Genomic DNA, 23,303 nt, shown 5'->3' with positions numbered 1-23,303 from the left:
GGCAGAATGTATCCCCCTTTAATTAGCGACTTCAGATGCCTGCCATAATTCCACTACCTGAACATATATATCCTCCCCCCCCACCGACACACACACTTTAAACGACCGCATTTCCAAAGATGTGGCTGCAAGTGGCTACTGTTGTACAGTACGGCAGTGAAGAACTTGGAATGTAGACTTCTCTCCAGATGCAAGGAGTACTGTGTAAACGCCAAAAGATCTTTATTTATTTTTAACCGAGGATGTTTGCCCGCTCTGTAGGCCATTGCAACCTCAAAAGGCTAAAAAAAAAAGTTGGTGTTTTGAGGTTGTAAATGGAATCATGTTAAATAAGGGAAGAAATCTTAAACTTCTTCTCCCCTCATCCCAAGATGCCACCTTACATTTCTTCCATACTCACCAATCTATTCGAGCCAGTGAGTCATCTATTTATTTAGTTTACACCAGTTGTAAATTATTGAACAGTCGTTAAATTGTAATTAGCAGCATTCTACTGCATTGCCGACTACAATAAACATACAGCATTTTATTTACTGGACACTAAACAGGCCTTGTGTCGTATCGTGGTTAGGCCATATTATTCCCTAAGTATCTTTATGGTAAATCTGAGATGTTCCTGCCATTAACCAAATCTGGATGTATAGATTTGTCAGTTTAATCATTTATTTTGGGCCTTAGATGTGTAGATTGAAAACTGAGTGGCAATTGCAATCCAAAACTTTTGAAAGCAGATGGTGAATTGTACATTAACAGACTGAAGTCTCTGATTTGTTAATCAGTAACCCCTTGCATTAATGTAGACCAAGACAACAGACGGTATAGATTATCCTTCCCTGTGTATTTAATTATTTTATGAATGGCACAGTTGATATATACTCTATTCAGAGACATGAGTCATGAGACCCATTTTAGACATGCTGGGCAATCTCATTCCTTAGTTTATTAATATTGCATATCTTATTCCTCTCTTTAATTATTAAATTCCTAGACCTGAGACTTTCTGTTTCAGGTCAATTACTATTTCTCCGTCTGTTAAGTTTGATATGTTAATAGTTCCTATCTTATCATAAAGAGCAACTCTTGAATCCCAGACAAATGTACAACATGGACTGTATCCACAGCATCAATGAGATATGGAAAAAACATAAAATATTAAATTTTTTTGGCATATGTTCTGTGTCTGTGCTTATAAAAGCAACATTCAAAGTAAATTGAAAATAAATATTATAGCCTCCTTCTGCTTTTCAAGTTACATTACTCAGCAAGGAGTTCATGACCCTTCCCTGTAGGTTTCCAAAGCGATTATAGAAAAGGAAAAAAATGTTGAGATATTTTATGAATTAAAGTAAAAAAAAAAAAAAAAAAGTGTTTTATTCCTTGTTGATGTGGAGCAGATACAGGGGCCATTATCTTTAAAACAATAACCAACAGGAAAGGAAGTTTGGTTCCTTTCTGTACACACCAGGGTGTTTTTGATGGAAACAAGTGCTGGAAGAACGAACCGCCAAAATACAGAGCGGAAATTTAATTAGCAGTTGTCCATTACCGGCTGTCAGGGCTCCGTCAGGCTGCATCAGTTACAAGCTCAAAGGCTCTGCCCAGCTTGATTAGCAATTGTTTTGGATTCTTGGTTAGAGGATGCAAAGAAAGTGTGGGTGATACCATGGTTTCTACCTTTTATGACTTTGATTAGTTTTTTGAAGCATTCTTTTCCCAGAGACACGGTCACATAGTGTACACACACACAATCCCTCACTTCCAAAAGAGTAGGATGATTGGAGGTCTGGTGTGAGACCCATACCTATTGACATAAGACAGTATATCCAGAATGTATAGGAGGAAAGAAAGTGTACCAATTGAATCAACGCATGAGTAAAACCCATGTGATGCTTATATTCCTCTATTCAAAATGTAGTTTTCTCTTCCATGCTAGCATTTGAACCTGGCAAACTACATAACAAGGCATGCGACTAATAAAACCCCGCTCTTCTTTTTATAGTCTGTGCTCCTCTCTGCCCTGAAGTGTTCCTTAACCTTCCTCTATGGATCCTACAAAGGCCTTCTTTTATACAGGAGTACCAAAGCAGGCTTTAGCACAACAAAGACAAAGTGAAAATGCCAAATTCTCTTTTTTTAAATTCGCCCGGAATGAAGAAAGTGTAAGAAAGAGGTTTGAACTAGAATATGCAATATTTCAATATTATGTTAAAGTAAATTGAGTGTGTTGTACTGTAAATTTATTAATTTGATCGATCACTTTTTGTCTATCTTGTTTTGCGTGGGATTACAGAGTAATGTATTTTTTAAATGTTTTTTTTTTACTACTTTTTTTATTATTATTATTATTATTATTATTATTATTATTATTATTATTATTATTATTGCTTTTTACAAAGTCCTGGGAATTTGGGGTTGTTTAGATTGTGATCGCACTGGGCTCTTTGCTTGCCAAGTGGCACTCACATGCCTTTGGAGGTGCCCCCAGCACACATGCAGGGTGAAACTCAATTGTATAATTTTTGATTATGCAACTGCAGCTGAATAGCAACAGTAGATTGTGCATCGGGGCTTGTTGAAGAGAGAACGCATGCCAGGTTTCTAGGCAGTTTCATAGCCCTCCCGCAATCAGCCATGTGTCCACTGTGCTGCTCGGGAGAAGCACTGCCATTGCCCAAAACAAATGTAGGGTAAATAGTCGTGCAGTTGTAAATAATTACTCTGACATTCCTTACATTTTCCCTTTAATCTGCCATGAGCTTTCTTAAGCAGTTGTGCGCAAACACAGAACATGTCTCAGAGCTTGGATCACAGACTGTTCACAACCGCCACAACTTGCCAATTGTTATTTTAAAGACACTGTGCACTTCCTGTATTAATATACATCTTAAAGAAAAGGCACAACCAAATAGTTTCTTGGAAGACCGTTTTATAGTAACAAGCACTTTGAATCTTTATAGATTGTTTTAAGAATACATATTTTACAGGAGAAGCTGGGAGATTTATGTATGTATGTATGTATGTATTTTGTAAAAATGCAGGGAGTTTATATTAATATATATATGAGATATATTCACTGTGTGTGTGTGTGTGAGATCAATATAACTTTTTAAAAGAAAATGTAAGCAAAGAAAACTGAATTACATTTGTGAGAAATAGGATATATGGTTGTTACCTTTGGCTGGATCTGATTAGTTAACTTGTTTAAGGCCTTTGTAATATGATTTGGAGAATACCTGTAACACAATACAGACAATTTTATAATATATATATATATATATATATATATATATATATATATATATATATATATATATATATATATATATGTGTGTGTGTGTGTGTGTGTGTGTGTGTGTGTGTGTGTGTGTGTGTGTATATATATATATATATATATATATATATATATATATATATATATATATATATATATATATATATATATATATAATATATTTGTGTATAAATGCATACACACACATGCACTGTGTTGTTTATAACAAAACGTGTAACACACATGTATATGTAAGAGAGAGAGAGTGTTAAGTTATATATAAAAGGAAATAGATCACTTAAGAAAAGAAGAGCAAGAAACTTTGGAAAAATGTATGTCTCATAGGACTTGGTAAGACTTTGTCATGTCTCCCTGTCAAAGAGAAAGTCTTGCACTTCTAAAAAGTTCTTGATGTGATGAACAGCCCGTTTCTCTTTGGTCGTCGCAATGCATTCTTTCTTCTCCCAAAAGATTACTTTTTTTTTCCCTCTCAAACCAAGGCTGAAGCAGAGAACTTCCTTTAATAAAGGCCTTTGATAGAGGACTCGTTTTGGTTTATCCCTCTGGGCTCTTCCGATGACTTTTTTGTTGTGTTCAGCACATGCCTGCTACACAGTACAGTATCTCTCTCAGAGATGAAGGGGCTGGTAACAAAGCTTTTGATTTTACTTTTCGATGGATACTTTTGCCAAGATGGCTTGTAGCCCGAGTTGGTATCAGGACTTTGAAATGAAGCAAAGCCCTGCAGGGTTAAAACTCCTGAAGCCTAGCCGGAAATTATTGTACGTTAATTATGCACTACTTCACAGGGCCACCAACGTGATTGGCACCTAATTTGGAAGACTCTGCCTGTGTATTAGGCCAAGGGGATGGGTACAATTATAAATAACTCCTATAAATGTCAAATCTTATTAAAGAATGAACATGTGTATACAGCTTTTGGGTAGACGGCTACCAAACTGCAGTGTGCGTCGTTAAACTGTGATCGTTAACTTCCTTGTTTACCAATGAAAAGAAAAAAACGGAATAAGCCAACTGATGTTGTGAGTCTACCTGTGTGTACAGTTCTTGACCTGTGGAGAAAAGGCCTGGGTGGCGTTCTGTCACATTTCGTAAGGGTTGTCACAACACTGTATCAATTGTTAGTGACATGGCTGCCCTACAGAGATACTGTTCCTTTCTGCTGTGATACACAGATCAGGAAGAATCACTATCAAACTAGGTCATAGCTTTTGCCTTTTACAACTTTTTAAAGAGCCAGTGACCAATTTGTATTCATTGGCCAAAGGAGACCAAAACACTGAGATGTAATACTCTACTAGTGCTCCTGTATGTATACTATATATACAGTGTTGTATTGTATATTTTGTATGTTTGTGTGTATATATATATATATATATATATATATATATATATATGTGTGTGTGTATTTGAGTATAGATAGATATGAAATCTACCAATTTGCCTAAAATAGAAAAATATTTGATCAATGCATACTACCAGTGCTTACCTGGCCACCAAATGCAAAAGATAGACAATTGAAGCTATAGAATGGATCCCAAGAGTTAAAACACATACAAGATGGGAAGATGAAATAAGAAATTATGTTGGTGAAAAGTACATCGATACACGTAGAAAACTCTTGTGAAGCCTCTCAACCAGTAGTAGATCAATGAAGCTGGTCAATATGGTTGGAGTTCAATGTGTGAAATAGTTTCTCCTGGCACTAAGGAAATTTCCTGGTCAACTTGTTAGACCCGCTGAAGCAAAATTAAATAGTGAAATTATTTTTTAATCTTTCTTAAAGCAAAGGGCATACAAAGTCCAGCTTTTGTACCTGCTCTTGCATCACTGGGCAAACTTCATTTTGTGCTCAACTTGGCACAACATTTGCGGTACGGTAAATATACCATCGGGGAGATGGAAGGGCCTTTGTCTCTTTTACAGGAATTGCAAAAGATCTGTGCCATTTTTAGAGCTTGCTGTTACTTTCCCCACATCCACACATTAAGCTTCACCGGAAGGACAATCCATCTTTCTTGCGACCTTCCGAAAAAAAAACTTTTGGTGTGTGATTTTGTGCCGGACCGCTAGAAAAGAAAGGCAATCACAAGTGGGTCCTTTTTTGTATTCGTCAAATTTGGGTGACAGTGAGCAAAAGTAATTTTAATATTCAAAAATTATCATTATCTTCATGGAGCTTTCAGTTCTGTTCAGTGGAATGTATTCACCCTCCGGCGCTGCGGTCCTGCCCAGTGATCAATGCAAACAATTGTGAAGAGTTTAATTTGAATAGGTGTTAATTGTGTAGCCTTAACACGGTCCTTCCATATTCAAATATCAAATGCAATTTCATGCCTGGACTGGTAATATTTTAATTAACGCCTCTCCAGTGGAAAGGTGGGTGGGGGGTGTAGGATTAGGGGTAACCTCTTCACACGAATGCCCCGATTCTAGACCGAAGATGCTTAGAAGTTTTATTGCATTCCTCCCTTCCTCTTTCACCATGTACAGTATGACCTAAAAGTGATTTTTTTTTAATTTTGTTTTCCACTCTATTTCTAACTTAAGATTCCAATACATTTGTAATGCTGTAATCTGGATTGTTATTGTTTTTCCCCGGCTAAGAAGTCAACCGAACAAATCCAAATAGATCACTAAATGTACGTATATGACGCTAAGTTTGGAGATTCAGCATGAAAAGAGTTAAGGCCAGGACTTCCATCCTTCTTGGTTTTTACTCAGGGAATGTACATAATTCTGAGGCACCACAATTGCAAAGAAAGACAGAGAAAACAAGAATCAGATTTTCAGGTAACTTGGAATTGAGGACCAGAAGTATGCCTTTATCTTTTAATAAACTGAAGAGCCAGGAGGCAACATAAAATTACAATATAATAGTAGAGGAGAACCTTCTGAAGACTTAATTGCCTTAATTATACTAGTGGAGAAAGAGAGAGTGAGAGAGTTGGATCTTAAAAGCAGGCTTCTCTGACTTCAGAAGTTGAGGGGGGGGTTGAGTATCCTATTATAGTAGCGTGAAAAGAATTTGGTGTACAGAGCCACTACCGAATGTCCCCCCCCACCCCCTCCACACACACTTTGTGCAGGTGTAGTGCTGTGTGTCGAAATTAAAAAGCTCCTCTCCTTCAACACACGAACCCTTTTTTTTTTTTTTTCTTCTCTCTTGTCATTGCACAGGCTGTGGCCCTGAAAGGTAGACTGTTGTCTTTTATTTTTTTGGAGTTAAAAAAAAAAAATCACCAAAGTGGGTAAGTGTGTACGTGTGAAACAGGGATTATATGCGTCCGTGCACATGGTTTTGGTGGTATTGGGGATTGTAGGAGCGGGGGTATTCAGGAGGCAGGGGAACGGGGTTTTGTTCGGTGGAGGGAGGAGGGCCAATACAAGGGAAAAGAAAAAAGTATTATAGGTGGTGGGGGTTGGGGTGGGGGGGCTCGACTTGCGGCTCAAAGTCTTTGATCTCCTGCCAAGAGAATCTGGAAGGTCAGCCTAAGTTAAATCCTGGAGAGCAGATCAGTGATTAGAAAACATGGGATGAATTCCCTTTGTACTGAACTAACTATACCACTAGGCAACGCAGGTACCGTCTTTGGGATTGCCATTCCAGTCTAGATTCGGTCTAGAGGCTGACGAGGAATCTGTCATTATGGGGTGTTGTTGTCGATTACACGGCTTCTAATTTCATTACTAATTCATAGTTACTGATCGCTGAGCTTTGATCCCTCTGATTCTAGTTTTTTAAATGCTCTTGTGGTGAATGGGATTGTGATTCAGGAACGTAAACGTTATGTATAATTTCAGGGTAGGTTCTGAACCGTTTAATTTTTAACCGTGCAATTTCATGTGAGTTGGCTCCCCCCCCCCCCCACACACACACACACACCAAAGGATTCACAGTATACAAACTGAACTTGGTGACACCATCGTTTTAGTAATGCTCAAGTTTCTCATTTCACCCGACTATAAACCTAACTTTTATTGTGCCATTGTTTTCGTCGTGGCCTTCACGCACTGGCATCCGAGCAAAGCGGTTTGAACTCTCTGCCAAAGAAAAACTGACTTTATCGCAGACGACTTGTTGCATTCTGGTCTTCTCCTTGGACAGACGTAGTAAGCGTGTCGAGAACTTGCGGACAGAAAACGGGGTCCCTCCAAGTCTCATCGTGTTGAACAGCTGTGTTTTTGTCTGCCAGGAGTTTCAATACGACTGTTTCGGAAGAGAAATGTGTGTGGATTCCTTTCCATACCTATACCTTTCCATTCTGCCAAGTGCTAAATCTCTCTGCCCCGGTTTCCCTCGCTGTTGACCCCTGATCTTACAAGAGTGTACTGTGTTCGGTAGGGTTTTTGTGTGTTTGTTTGTTATGTTAGCCCAGGTGTGTTCCTGCTTACATGTATAGCTCTCGCTCTGTGAGATGCTTCTCGGTTATAAGAGACCCTGGGCTTCTCCCTTTTGAACTCTCCTCTGATCTTTGTAAGGACTAGCAGGTCCTTCCACCTCTACTCTCGCCGTTCACCGTGCTCGCATTTCAGACAAGATAGTTTCCATCTGGAGGTAGTACAAGCTTCCCCCTGGACTGTGTTTCCAGTGAAGCCCAACCTACCTGCGTGGCAGAACCAAAAAAAAATGGCCGTGATTTGGAGGGAATGGAAGGGTGGCAGGAAGGGAAAATAGGCTTTTGTTTATTTTCATTATTATAAATACACCAAAGCCTGTGGAACTCGTAATGGAAATGCATGGATATGTGTAGTCCTGGACTGATCTTTTGTCAGTGTTTTATGGCGAAGTTCTGTGAGATAAACCTGCTGAAACAGTTACAAAAATAAAACCATATGCTGTGTATTTTTGTTTTGAATGTTGAACAGATAAAATAGTTTTTTTGGCCGGGGGGTCCGATATTTTAAGAAGGGACATAAGCTATTTCTTAATTTAGTAGAAAAGAAATGTTTCTTCGATCACACAGCATTTCCTTAACAGAACTTACACACAAAAAAGACGATAAACACATTTCATTCCATGAATTCTGCGCCTAAACCTTGACAATACAGTAATTCATAGTTTTTTCTTTAATATTTGCAGCAGGGATTAGCTCTTCTTTGAGTAAGCTTGTGACAATTATTGACATACTTTGCTCTACAACCTCCTCACTTTTTAGTCTGATGACTTTTTGTTACAATAAAGAGGTTTTTTTGAAAGCGTTGGGGGGAAAATAAGTTATGTGTGGCCCACTGTGCCTGAAGGTGCATTTTTCCTGTCGTCAGGCAAGTCTCTGCATTGCAGGGGCTGCCTAAATGTAGATTCTTTCTTTCTTTTTTAAGCTCTTTTACCAAGAGCTATTAATTATTAACTGGGATAGCAAACATCAAAGGGGCAGACTCAGACAGAGCTCAATGGGCTACAGCCGAGAATGATCTGGCAGAGAGAGAGGGAGAGAGAGGGAGCTAATTCTCTCAGCTTCTTTTTGATCATGAGGTATATCAAATTAAAAGGAGGAACACTTTAAACATAATTCAAAAAAGCAAGATAAAACATTGAAAAGCAGCTCAAATATCAGAGCCCAGTTACACTCGGTTTGATTTTTGTTTCACTTTTCTGTTAGTTTGTTTTCACTGAACTTTAGCTGGACACGACTTTTCCAACTTCGGGGGTTAGTGCCGTTCTAAGGCTTGTGCTTCATGTGTGTCTTATTTGTATTTTGACTTGGTTTCCCATGCGTTGTTGTGGCGGTAATATAAACTGCAGTGGTTTTGAGTTCCTGTGCGAGAGGAGGAAGCGACAGTGTCTATCTGAAGTGAAAACTACCTTTTCTGAGAGCGAGAACCTCTCCCATTGTACTTCTTCAACTCAAGTTTCCAAAGAATGGAGTAGCTTGAGAATCAATACTTAATATGTTCATTTATTGTTAATTCATGCTAGTTTCTTACATATTATTTGCAAAACATATATATATGTATATGTATAAAATGAAATTGTTCAGGATTGTCTTCTCCCCATTCTTTGGCTGAGGAAGGTCCCAATATTTAAATTCTAGGAATTAAAAGAATGCCTGCATCGCAACAATGGGTACCATTGTCTTGCTAGCGGTTTAAAGATAGGAGCCGATGCATGAAGCAAGAATGCATGCACTCCTCCTCGCCGGTGCCAAGTGAATCATCCGCCTTGAGTTAGCAGCAGTTTATTTAAACCTGTTAGTACAGTCACAGAAACCTTTCTATACACAAATTGCTTCCGCCTTGAACCCTGTAATAATGGGAAGCCTGGTCTATCAGTTTTGTTTTCAGACCACGGACTTCCTTTCGCCAGTGATGAAGTGAGAGCATGTGGACACAGGCCAGCGTGAATCAGAGTAGTGGCACAGAGATGGAAACGCACATCAAATGGGTTCATTTTTCCTTTGCCGAACCTGTGCTTCTGGATTTATTTCTTGGCTATGCAAACCCTTTTATGCTAAACTGCACGCCTCTGATTTTCACTTCAGTACCAAACTGGAAGGATTTTAAAAGAAAAATAAGTGCCAGTAACAAATAACATATATCAAATTAAATAAAAGCGCTTTTCTCTACAACTGAGAGATCTCATGGCTGGGGATCTATTTCAGAGCTGGAAGCGTTCTCCTGGGCACTAAATCAAACAACGTTGCTGTGGAACTGTGAAATCCGGTGTCACGCACAGATAAATGTAACATTTTAGGCATCCGTCTGCTCTAACACATCCACTCCAAACACCCTGTACTCTCCCCCTCTGTCCTCCAGTTCTTCCAATTGGGCCTCCAGAACTTATCATTCGAGCGATAATGGAATTAAAACACGTCTCTTACAGGCACTTTGATCTCCCAACATTTTTATTAAACGCAGAGCAAGCCGGAATGAAACCAGGAAACTCAATAATACAGGGATCAGCTTCATCCTTACCATCCCATCCCATTTCCACAGTCAAGGAATGCCTTAAACAAATATAGGGTGGAAATGAATATAAATAGAAAGCTTTTTTTGTGCATGCTAGGCTTATTATTTGTTACATTTATGTAAATTACTCTGAATAAAATTGCTTTCTGATCTTAATGTTGGTAAATATCTCCCAGTGTTTGACAAAGGCAGGCAAGGTCAACAGTTTACTGCTTATTTAATAACATATTATGTTAATATTAATGAGGAAGAAAATAAATAGGTGTTACCTTCTGTAGTTTATGAATGAATAACTTTTGAATATTGTTGAATTATTGTCATGTGTTGTTAGACACCCCACACTATAGTTTTAATTATTTGTTTTAGCTCCTAGTAATACTTTTTATATTTATACGTATGTGTGTGTTTGTGTCATGTTTTCTTTCTTACGAGATGCATGCTATGTAGTATCGAATGTAACATTTAATAAAGTTGGACCTAAAACTGTACGGACGTTGTATCCTTGATGTAGTTTTATAAGATCAAAAGATATCATTTTTATGCAGGTTATTTTCTTAGCAGTCTCAGATAAACTTTGTTGAACTCAGGAAAAGGAAAGTGCGTTACAGGGAATGAATGACAACTTGTATGTGTATGAAAAAGGAAAGAGTGACCTCTAGTGGACATAAGAAGGACATGAAGTACACAGACTTAACAACATAGCACTGAACGTGAAATGTTTTGTATTATTATCAATATATATGTATGTTTTTATGTATGTGTATCATCATCATCAGTCTCTATCGATCCACTGCTGGATGAAGGAATGTTTACAGCTCAAAATAAATGCATGAATCAGTGGATTGATTAGTGAGGTCACTCAATAATAAAGATTGCAGCTCTCAATGAAATTAAAGTACCTCCAAGACAAACAGATCAATTTTGAAGGCTAATGAGTCTAACTTTACCTCGAGACTATGCCAGAGCAGTTCCTATATTAGCAGAGATTAAAAGTTTAACCTATACAGTTTGCAAAGTATCAAAATATCATCACAGCTCCTGGCAATCTGCTTGTACACATTCTGTCACTACAAGTGTATTTTTAGAATGAAAGCATCTTTTTCCTTTTTGCTTGATGTTTTCCGTTAAGTTTTTCTCTTTTTCCTATTCCTTTCCTACAGGCAAAACGCGCGGTCCAGAGGGGAGCAACGGCTGTCATCTTTGATGTCTCTGAAAACCCTGACGCAATTGATCAGGTGTGGATTGTGTGTTGGCTTGTTCGTTTTTTCTTTTCCTTTTAAAAGCACCGACTCAAGAAGTATAAGGTCTTCACAGCCTTGTACTTTATTTGAAAGGAAGCACAAGGCGGTGACGGGATATTTGTCTTTTCTAAACAGCTACCAACTACAATTTGATGCTGCAAACGATTTGTTTGACCGATCAAGTAGTGCTTTAGAGATGCCTCTGATTTGTGATGGATATTTTCTATTATTTCTTTCCTTTTTCCTTGTCAAGAGAGACCCGATTCTTCAATTATTGGAAGATGGTACATTTACTTGCCGAGCAGAGACATTCCTGTGCGAACATCCAGGCAGCGTGTAGAGAGATTGCTCAAAAAGAATTATCTTCCCTTTCACAGATTTGCGTCTGTAAATCCTGTGGGCAAGCTTGGCTGCTTCCAGAGTGCGTTTTGGCTGCAGCTCATTTTGGGGAATGAATAACAATCCTAAAAATGGATTGCCTTACTATACGATTACTAAACGTCCTTGACAAGTTAATTGAACTCTTAACTGGGCTGGAATTGTTCGCCGATAGCAAAGAACATTACTTCTGTGACTCCAAATACAGTAATATGTTTCAAGTGTGATTTTTGTTGTTCTTCTTCCTATCAAAGCAGACGTCAGACCTATTCTATTTTGATACTTTCTGTCCCAGACTTTGACGTGCTATTTCCTGCAGTTTATAAACCGTGAGCTGTGCAGATACACGGCTTTTGCAGCAACCGTATACAACAGTTTAAAATGTGTGATTCTTAGTACGTTTTCTCTCCCCCTCTTTGTTTTATATCGACTTTCTATCTTCGAACATCTGCTTTGGAAGTAATAACTTGAAAGGCCAGGCTAGGGCACTGTAGGAGGACAAAGAAAACGAGACGCGCTGGAATGAGTGATAATTAAAATCCTTGGGCACAAATTAAAAGCCACATTAATAAAAGATGTATATCTTCAAAACCCCCACCTCAATCTGGCACACACGGGAACACGCCATTAACCGTCTGAGGCGTGTTTGAAGTTCCTACTGGGAGGAGCTCGTTTTGCTAACCGAAAGGCATTCTTGTATCTTGAATGTATTATCCAGGTATAGCATCGACACAACAGGCAAAAGGCAGCGTAGAACCCATGACAGATATTACACAGACAGAGGAAAATGATAAAATATACACTAATTTCAGGCGTTCCCTATAGTTTTTTTTAAATGACAGACTCTGACACAACTGAGAATGTATACAGTGGAAGTAGAATATATCCAAATTCGAAGCACAGAACCAAAAACAAAAACATTGTGGATGTAATTTCATTTAAGGATGGGCCCAGTATGTGAGGTTGCTCTTGATATTTGTATTAGTAATTGACAGTGATTATTCTTACAATTCTGAGGCTCAGTGTACTTTAATTAGGGAAATGTAGAAAGGAGAATGAGATTTGTAGATTTTGGAGCTTTGAAAACTGTTTCATGTTCCCCCTGGCTTGAATACAAATGCCTGATTCTTTACATTAACTTGTGCTTCTAGCTAACGAGCTGATGCTTAAGGGCAATGCAATGCCCACGTAGCATCCTAATAGATAAGCCATGCCAGTGTAAACGTTTATACAGAAGTGTTACGTGGAAATCCCAATGTGAATGAGGTTAAGCGAGTGCAGACTGCATTGGAGGGGTTTGCCAGCCATTTCTAATGTTCAAACTCCTGTGCATTTGTCCTACAGCTGAATCAAGGCTCAGAAGACCCGCTCAAGAGGCCTGTTGTGTACGTGAAGGGTGCGGACGCCGTCAAGCTTATGAACATTGTGAACAAACAGAAAGTGGCGCGAGCCAGGATCCAACACAGACCGCCACGGGTAACAGTGAAATTTGACTTTATCCTTAAATGGCCCGATTTTGGGCCTTTTTTTCTTTTTCTGCCATACGAAAGTGTGAACTGAGTTTTAAGCTAAAGCCTCCATTCCCTGCAGGCTGAGTTTGGATTAATAGTCTATCACATTGGAATGATCCGGTGCAGAGTGCTGGGAACAAATGCAGGCCTGTTTCCTTGACTTATTAAGCATTCAATATTCAGATTGCGTGTTGCATGTTTGTATCTTTAAGGAAGAGGAAAAAAAAAAAAAAAATTATAGTAATACGTTATTGTTAAATAAAATAAACTATCTATATATATATATATATATATATATATATATATTATTCATCCACTAACGTCTTCATTTTCTGTGATATTGAACAAATCAAGGCTGTTTCTAAGGAGTTTACCTGGATGTTGTTTATAGGTTGTGTTGCAATGAGGTAAATAAACTTCAGTCTTGTATGTTGGTGCTTTGGATAGAGTATCACCTAATTATCTCCGCTAGATTCACATCACGGCAATTCAATCCACTCCTGTCGTTTACTTACCACCATATATTGAATACAGAACTGCTTTTTGAAGGCTTGTTTCCACGATTTGATTCCTTTTGCTTATGAATTTATTTTTATATGTAAATCATGCTTTGTGCTCGACTTTGTTCTTCGGAGTTCTGCTTCCTGAAACGGCGGGCAGAGTGCTGAAGTCTTTATCCTGCTGTTTGGTTCTTTCCTTTTTTTTTTTTTTCTTTTTTGGTCTCTGGGTAGTTTGGTTTTGTTTTATCGTGGGCTCAGTTGGCCCCCGTTTGATTGATAAGAGGAGCGGAAGATCAAAAGAATAGTTTTGCAAGGTAGTGGTTTGGAACACACTGAGATCGCCGCAGGCACGAGGCTTCACAAACCTTTGTTGTGAGGGGGAGAAAAAAACAGAAAAAAGGAGGAACTTTCAAACCTGAAACTAGGGACAGGTTTGCTGTGTATTATGGGATGTTGTCTTCCATACAGTTTGTGGAGACCATTGCTAATTGAATGCGTCCATTTTTACGAAACATCAGTGGTTGTTTTGTTTTTTTATATATATATAACTTCTCCCCCTCAAAACAACAGCCGCCAATTTACAATCCTGACATTTTCTTTTGACAGCGAGTTTATCACTGTTTTTCAAAGCAACATTGAAGTCATCTAAGAAAAAAAGAAGGCACCAGTTCTGAGTACAGTTATACTGTTCGAATAATTTTTAGCTTGTCATACAGAGAGCAAATTAGCTGGATTACTGGGGCAAATCTCCTTTTGAAGAGCAGCCATTGCTAATCACAAGGGACAATTTCATTTCTAAGCTACTTGTTGGCCCACTGACTTCCAGCTAATATAGGATTTCATATTAATCCGGCAAGATAAACAGATTTGAACGCGACAACAAAAACATTGCTCCCGCCGCTTTGATTGGCTCCGCCATGCACAGAAATACATATGAACATGTGCAGCCATGCTCTTATACTCGCAAACATCGGAGCAGACAGATTATGAGTCCAATTGCCGTCAATATGCATAAGCAATTTGGGTTTAACTCTAAGCAGGATTTTAAAATCAAGAGATTCAGTTGGAAGGGAACAAATATGTTTATTCCAGCACCCTTTTTCATCCAAGTGTTATGATTCACAACCTTAAATGTATCCTGGTGAAAAATCTGAAAAAGAAGTACGTCTTAAATTGCTCATTTAAAAGAATAACAAAAGTAGATATTTTGTAATCAATTAACTATTCATGGAATATATACTGATGACATTTTTTTTTTTTTCTTAATCTTTTCACCAGCAACCCACGGAGTATTTTGATATGGGGATCTTTCTGGCTTTCTTCGTGGTGGTGTCTTTAGTGTGCCTTGTTCTACTCATTAAGATCAAATTAAAGCAACGGAGAAGTCAGGTAAGAGCTAATGAAGTTATTAAAAAGCTATCAAGCTTTGTTTATTCAAACAAACACGAGTCTTGATTTATAATCCCTTCACGTGAATACATTTTGATATGCAGAACACTTCAAACCATCTCTGTAGACGCCAGTGTTTAAAATGAAGCCAATTAAAAAATTGAGAACATTTTGGGAATAGACTTACCTGTTTCGCTTGATTGATTCTCTCAAATGACTTTCCCTGAAGCAGCATGTCCTGAGTGGTGACATCATAAGCATTTTTTTTTTCCCGCCAATGAAGGCGTGAAGGAATAATTGGAGCGAATAACTGTACCGATGTTTGTATACACTTTCTCCCTCTCAAGCTGCTTTGCTAAATTAATCAGACAGGCGTGTGTCCATACTTCTGGCATGTGACTGACACACATTGAATTTGACCAAGAAATGCATAACCATGGTGATGCAGAGGAACTTTAGCACACAAGCCAATACCTAGTCCGAATCGTGGGTTGTCTGATGCCGAGACGTTACGGTATACACTTTTGAGAACCCTTTGAGATATCTTTTCACGAAAGGCGCTATATAAAATACAAATATTATTTTCATTATTTAGAGTCATTATTGTTCTGTGATGTTGCACAACCTTCAATATGCATCTTGTTTAATTCAAGAATGCTGCTGATCTGTTGCTCAATGTTGTCTCCTGACAGAGCTCCATGAACAGGATGGCCATCCAAGCGCTGGAAAAGATGGAAACGCGGAAATTCAAGTCCAAGAGTAAAGGTCACCGGGAGGGCGGCTGTGGGATGTCAGACTCTCTGAGCAGCAGCTCCACGTCTGACTGTGCCATCTGTCTGGAGAAATACATCGATGGAGAGGTAGGAGAGAAAAGCGTCCTGACAAACGTTGCCTGTGGCAGGTGCATCTAATTACTCTGTGACTCTGCAACCATGAAAATGAGAACTGTGATCAATAGAGTGAGTAACGCAGCTCAAAATATGTATTCATCAATCTTCAATCTGAGATTTTTTCAGCGAGAAATTAGGCTTTCCTCACTACTCGCAACCTGCGCTAATGTGACCCGGTCCAGATTGGTTGTATTGCACTCTGAGGTATCTCAAAAGACTATGCATGTTATTTTTTTACTTATTTTAGTATTTCATTCAGCTGACGAGCCTCACATACACATTCAGGTTTTGCCCAGTACGTGACAAGCATTCTGCCATGTGCCGAGATATGTAAAGGGCACGCCTGCATGGCCCAAAGGGATCGCTCTTGTGTGGCTTATATGTTGTCATCTGGGGACAAGAAAAAGCAAAGGAAGTCACATTGACTGGAAATAGGAAGTGGGAAATAAAAGGATGAATAGCATCAAAGACTTTAAAGAAAACGAAACAAAACACAGGAAGATCCGGTGAGTCATTGTGTGTGAGAGTGTGAGAGTGTGTGATTGAGTGTGTGTTCATATAACACTCCGACTACTAACTAGGTGCTCTGTAATCTCTGAAAGTTGGCCCTGTTGCCGTCTATCAGCAGCTTAAAGGACACCAGTCACATCCCTGAACCAATTTAAGCTTCAAAAGATCTTTTCGACTCTTCAGAATAAGAGAAAAGGGTCACGAGTTCAGATGTTCCCTAGACGGACCAATAAGCACGTCAAGTGGTATTGTCAGCCCATCATTCACTGGATGCTGAGGGCATGTTTCACTGTCAGACGCTGGGACACTCTCATCATCCTCCTTTCCTTGCCTTCACACCCATGAACTTCCCAGAGTAGCCTGACTAAACACCTGTAAAATGTAATTAGACTTCTTCTGTATTGGTTTGACGGTGCTCTGCTCTCCAGGAAGGCTGTTTCACAAGTCCACAAAACCTTTCCAATGCATATATAGTGCATAGTTTTACTGCCCTCTAGAGGGGAAACCGCAAGTGCACTCTCGATCTATTGTTAATGGTAATCATAGGGCCTCATATTGGACCAAGTGGTTCTTGCTCCAAAGGTGAGGCAGATCTTTCGCCAGTCACAGAGAGTGTGGGCCGAATCCACCAATAATAAATATCTAATGCAGCGAACATCAGTCTGGCGCTGCTGTATAAACACATTACTGCACGTCTGCGCTTCTGTTCTTCTGTAAATACGGGTATTGATGTTAGTTACTGTACCAGAACAATAAATATACTCTTCCCAAAATGAAGTATCAAAGGAAATAGTGAGCAGTGCATGTGTAAGCAGATTTCTGTTCAGGCTTTAAAACCTGAAAGGCTAGAAACAGAATACAACAGCTTTTAATTAATTCAGTGTCACAAACAAACTGTGAAGCTGCGTGTTTTTCTACAGAGGCACGTTTTCTAATAATTGTGCATTTAAAAAAAAAAATACAGAAATTTCAAAGAAGTAAACAGGAATGAAAGTTGTTAATGTCTGTGGTGAACATAAAGACTTCTCCCCGAGGGATGCAACCCTAAACTGTGGAACAGTATCTGATTTTAATATTCCATGTTTGTGAATTTTATTCCTTTGCTATTGGCAAATATTTTGGATTCAATTAACCCCCCAAAGATATTTTTTAGTTTTTCCTATGAATAAGATGCAATGGAGTTACATTATTGTTGATGATGATCATAACAATAATTATAGTACAAATAATAATAATAATAGTGTGATATTTGTCTTGGGCTGGATTCCAAATGGGTAGCGCGTAACTCACTACGGAGATTGAAAGGGGTTTTATTTTAAGGTACACAATTAAGCTTGAATGTTTAATGGATACATGCAATCAATTGTGCTTAGCATAAAAAGCATGCAGTTTGGGAGGGCGACAGAGTGGGCTAGTTGGAACAGGTTATTTTCCTGAATAGAGAGATACAAAGCTCTAGAATTAACCCGTGGAGAATTACTTGGCAGGTGGAAACAATTTTCTTTCATTCCCAAGCTCCTCTCTAATTTAAGAAATGGCAGATGGTTTCATACTTCCTGCCAGCCTTTTTAAACCAGAACCATGCTAGGAAATTAGCTGGAATGTTTAGGACCTGTTTTCTTTAGAAAATAATGTGTTTTCTTGACTTAATTTTTGTTGTTGTTGTTTGTGTGCTGGTTTATGCCTTGTAGAGTTTAATTTGCATATTGCACTTATTACATGTGAATGTTTTTGTTGCTGTTCTGGCAAAACTGAGAGTCTGATCGCTTAGAAAAGCCTCTCTGAATTACACCCTACTTTTACAGCGATGCTTGGTTGAGTTCAGACTACACTACTGATTTGCTGAGCTAGTTTCTCACCTCATTTCGTTTTTATTTTACAGGAGCTGCGTGTGATTCCTTGTGCTCATAGATTCCATAAGAAGTGTGTGGATCCTTGGTTACTTCAACATCACACCTGTCCTCACTGCCGGCATAATATAATTGGTGAGTTTATGCAAATGAAGGCAGGTATTGCCTTCAATTTGTGTGAGCGTTTCATTTATGGATGCAGATGCTCCGCCAGTTTCAAAGGCATACGTTTACCCATCTTGTGAGAAGGAGGAGCTAGTTAGCCAGATAACTTATCTGCTATTTAGACCTACAGCTGTAGTGTACTTCAAGATATCATTTCAAATCAGAATTAGTGCTCCATAATATTGGCTGTCAATATCAGTCATATATATATTCATACACAAAATATGTGAAGGTTTTCCATGTTTATAAGCATTTGCATCTATTCTGTCTTTCTCAGAGCAAAAGAAGGGGAACCCGGGGCCCATCTGTATGGATCCAGGGAATCCAGCCCACAGCCGGCAGCAGAGGGTCGTTCTCCCTGTTCACTACCCTGGGCGAGTGCACCGAGCCGGCCAGATGACCGCCTACCCCACCCGCACCAGCATGGATCCCCACGGCAACCCCATCACCGTTCTGACTGTGGATCAGCACGGCGACCAGAACCTGTATCCAGCCCAGTCCTCTGCTTTCATCCAAAGCTACCCTCCCATCCACCTGGACCATTCTCTAAACCCCCATCACTGCAGCATGGAGCACCGGGCCGCGGCCTACCCCCAGCCCCACCACACCTTCAAGCGGCCCAAGTTCAATGGACGCAGCTTTTCCCGGGCTGCTTGCTTTTCCCAGTATGAGACCATGTACCAGCACTACTTCTTCCAGGGCCTGACCTACCCTCAAACCGAGGGTCAGCCAGGCCCTGGGCCCCATAAAGGTCACGCCCGAGCTTTCCCGCAAGGCATGCTGTACCCCACAGTGGTCCACATGGCCCCCGCCTCCTCCTCTCGCCTCGGGGAGAGCGGGAGCTCCTCCAGCTTCAGCTGTTACCATGGCCACCGCTCTGTGTGCAGCGGCTACCTGGCCGACTGTCCTGGCAGCGACAGCAGCAGCAGCAGCTCGGGCCAGTGCCACTGCTCCTCCAGTGACTCAATGCTGGACTGTACTGAAGTCAGCAACCAGGGGGTGTATGGGAGCTGCTCCACCTTCCGCAGCTCTCTGAGCAGTGACTATGACCCCTACGTGTACCGGAGTAAAAGCCCGTGCCGTGCGGGAGCGGGCGAGGCCGGACCCAGCTGCGCTTCCGCCCCCCTCGACGAGTCTCCGGCCCCTCCTGGCCAAGACTGCCTCCAGCTGCCTGCTGGGGCTTCCTTCATCTCAGGGGACCAGCTGTCCAGCTGTAGCCTGGAACCCAACTATAGCTGCCACTCTTCACTGGAACCCAGGGAAACCAATACCACTACCTCAGCCGGGGCCTCCGAGGGCACTGGACTGGACCTTCGGGGCTGGAATAAGGGGCCGGAGGAAGGGGAGCAGGGGGCGGCCTGCAGCTGCTGCTTTGAGATCCCTCCTGTTGCCCCGGAGGGCAAAGGGCAGGAGGTGTGTGGGGCCAAGCTCATGGGGACAACCCACTGTGTCCACAGCGTTGATTCTAGGACCTCTTTAGGATCCTCCCCCCAGAACTTGTATAGCATTAACACGGACCACTTGTGCCCAGCAGAGCAGGGGAACTACGAAGGAATGCCCTGCTGCTTTTACGAGGAGACAGATGTTCACCAGAGCAATGGGGGCTGCTACACTGAGGACTATGCGGTGAATGTACAGTACACACGGACTAACGCCGAGTCGCACGCCATGCAGGGCTGCTGTGACCTTGGGCAGCGGATACCTATCATCCCCGAGGACGTGGACTGCGAGCTGGGCTTTGCCCCAGGGCTGCAGGCTGGCTTGCTTTCAGCCAACCTTCCTGAGGAAGGGGAGAGCTTGACCGGGGACCGGGAAGAGCCCAGTGAACTCTACTTCCCCTCTGGGCAGTTCGGGGGTCAGATATGTCCCCAAGAGGAGGAAGCACGGGCTCTTTTCCACAACAATCGCTCCAGTTTCCACGAAGCACACGGAAACAGCAAAGCTGCAGGTGAGGAGTTTCCACCATCGTCACTTCCGATTGGTTGATTTCCGTTTACCTCACGTCTGCGAATGCTGGGAGCTGACGCTGTGAAACTGGAGTCTGTATCCTAGTGGTTATTGTGTGAATGTGTTGTATATTTCTACTCTAGATGAAGGGAGCTATGGATTAGCTAATTGAAGTGGCTAGAAAGAACACAACCACCAATTTGAGCCCATGACAAGCCACACTGAAGTATAAACTCCGGGGCCGTATGTCACCACAGCTATGTTTGGAATGTCGAACGCTGACACATGTTGGAGGGGACAGAAAGAAAGACTATATTAGCAATGAGCCTGTGAGGCAGTCAGTACATTGACTGTACTTTTACTTACATTGAAGTACTTTATTGTCAGCTAGTTATACATATATTTATAAATATATCAAAATAAATAAAAAGGCAACTGTTTGATTCCATTTCACAAGGAAGAGCAGTGCTGCATTGATCGTTTTTGCCTCAGTTATCTGAGTCTTTTGCTGGACAACAATTTTTGTGTATCATGCTGTTTCTATTAATTCCATTCTAGCTTTTCATCTGCAAATCGAACCATATTCTCTGACAGCTCATACGTTTTTTGTTTTGTTTTTATAAAATGTTTATAGACTGATAGATAGATATGAGTGTGTGTGCGTGTGTTTAAAGTGGACTTTGAAAACAGTTTGCACGCTTTGAAACCACTCTGACCTGCCTCTCTAACAAAGTGTCCTCTGTGTGTAGGGTCGGGACCGTCACACCCTGTGGAGAGAGACTGCACAGTGGAGCCGAGCCTGTGAGGCTTCAAGATCGGTTACACGGGAAGTTTTTTTTTTTTTTTTTTTTCATGCATTAATATTAAGACTCCAGTTTGTGTAAGACTTCTTTTTTGAGGGTTTTTTTATTTTTGTTATATAATATACATATATATATATATATATATATATATATATGTGTATATATGTATATGTATAAAGAATATATATATTTTTTAGCTTTGACAAACACAGGAAAGTGGTAATATGGAGAAATGCCAAAATTTAGCACCGTTTCCTTTAACCCAGAATTGTTGTGCCCTTTCACGTTGTAGTTCTTGTTGATATTCGTCTGGGTTTCAGGAAAACCAGTCTTACAGATGTGCTCTGCTTGAGTTAGGAAAACCAGGTGACACCAGGACATCAGGCTTTGCTCTTGGGAGCATCAGCCCTCCCGTACACTCAGGGCTACTGCTGCCTTAGTAGCAAACTAGCATTTAATAGTGTTTGTTGTTTGTCGTCGATTCGTGTAGTTTGGTTTCAGCACTGTAGCTTTGTGATGAACAAAAGAGCTAATGAGTAACAAATAGAGCTACGTTATAACAATGGTATAACAGAGGTAACAAATAGTTATAGCAGTGGCGTAACAGGGAAATAATAGACTAATTTTGCAAGTCTAACTTTCATAGCACAGTTTGGGTGTGTCAGTCCGTTCTCTACAGTGTCTTTCTGACCTTTTGCGTAGCCTTTTTCTACTGGGCCCCCAGACCTTTTTAAAGTCTGTGTTGTATAGTCATTATAATATATACAGGTAGAGAAGCACAGCTTAATTCTGATTGTCAGAAAAAGGCCAAAGTCAAGTAGTCGAGAGAGATGGTTGAAAGACCGATGAATCCCCAAAGGCGGATTTCGAAAAAGTGTCTCCACTTTTTAACATTATAAACCTTTCAGATGTTGTCAGTGTATATGCCTTTTGTGTTTGTTTTGCAGACTTTTTATACTGTTTCTATGAAATGTATCCATACTGCTAAAAGACTACCAGTTTTAAATGCCCTATTTATAACTCAGTGCTGTAATTAATGATTACTATAAGAATCTAATCTTGCCTTTTCTTAGAGATCTGTACTACAAATATAACATTTTTGGGTACTTCAGGCACTATTTAATTTTTTTTTATTTGTAGCACTTAAAAGGATTGTATAAAAATGTAATATTTTTAATTTTTTAATGTAATTATTTTCTCCGTCATTACCATTTTACAATGTTTTAAAAGGCTAGAAAATCAATCTGTGTATATTTCTGTATATGTATAGCAGCACATTTCATTTATGGAAATATGTTCTCTGAATATTTATTTACTAATATATTTATCTTTAAGCCATGTCTTATGTTGAGAGTGTATGAACGTTATTGAAATCATTTTTTTTGTTTGTTTGAGAAATCACTAACATGAGACTTTGTAAATACATGATAATTGCACACAAAGATTAAATATTCTCTGACCAAAAACTGATTTTTAAATTTTAGTACTATACAGTTTTGTAACAAAGTGTAAAGAGACCTGTACAAATACAGTTTTATTCAAGTAACACAGTGTGGCGTCGTTCTTTCCAATTGAATTTTGTATCTGTTGTATTGAACACATATTGAGTATTAATGTTCACCTTGAGCAATCATTTCAACACCATTTGTGGGGTGTAAATGTACAATTCGCGCAGTTGATAATGAAAACGTTGCGTTTGCCCACTCAAGATAATTATTCTAAAATATTATGTATTTGCTGCCTAGATTCACAGAGTACATTCAACATGCTGTCTGTTACCATTAAAGTAAATTACTTGAATTGACAAGTATTTAATTAGGTGTTATCAGCCTCACTGAGATGATCAAAATCAATACATATTGTTGTTTTTGTCTTGCTGAAACCTCTATTGCACTAATTTTAAATAAAATAAAGTACT

General features: G+C 39.8%; 1 protein-coding gene across 1 annotated transcript in view; it reads left to right on the top strand.

Moving 5' to 3' along the window:
• The window catches only part of znrf3 (zinc and ring finger 3), a 70,737-nt gene extending 47,806 nt beyond the window's left edge, over positions 1–22,931 (top strand). Inside the window, exons 3-9 of the mRNA XM_066689326.1 lie at positions 11,362–11,436; positions 13,165–13,296; positions 15,110–15,220; positions 15,913–16,080; positions 18,503–18,605; positions 18,913–20,583; positions 21,332–22,931. Of these exons, the coding sequence (XP_066545423.1) occupies positions 11,362–11,436; positions 13,165–13,296; positions 15,110–15,220; positions 15,913–16,080; positions 18,503–18,605; positions 18,913–20,583; positions 21,332–21,387 (2,316 nt within the window). The 3' untranslated portion in view covers positions 21,388–22,931. The remainder of the gene's footprint in view (positions 1–11,361; positions 11,437–13,164; positions 13,297–15,109; positions 15,221–15,912; positions 16,081–18,502; positions 18,606–18,912; positions 20,584–21,331) is intronic.
• Positions 22,932–23,303: the final 372 nt, after the last annotated feature.

This window comes from Amia ocellicauda, chromosome 17, assembly GCF_036373705.1.
Source record: "Amia ocellicauda isolate fAmiCal2 chromosome 17, fAmiCal2.hap1, whole genome shotgun sequence".
Lineage (NCBI taxonomy): Eukaryota > Metazoa > Chordata > Actinopteri > Amiiformes > Amiidae > Amia > Amia ocellicauda.
Note: the sequence above shows the minus strand (reverse complement) of the source record. Positions and strands in the feature narration are given on the sequence as shown.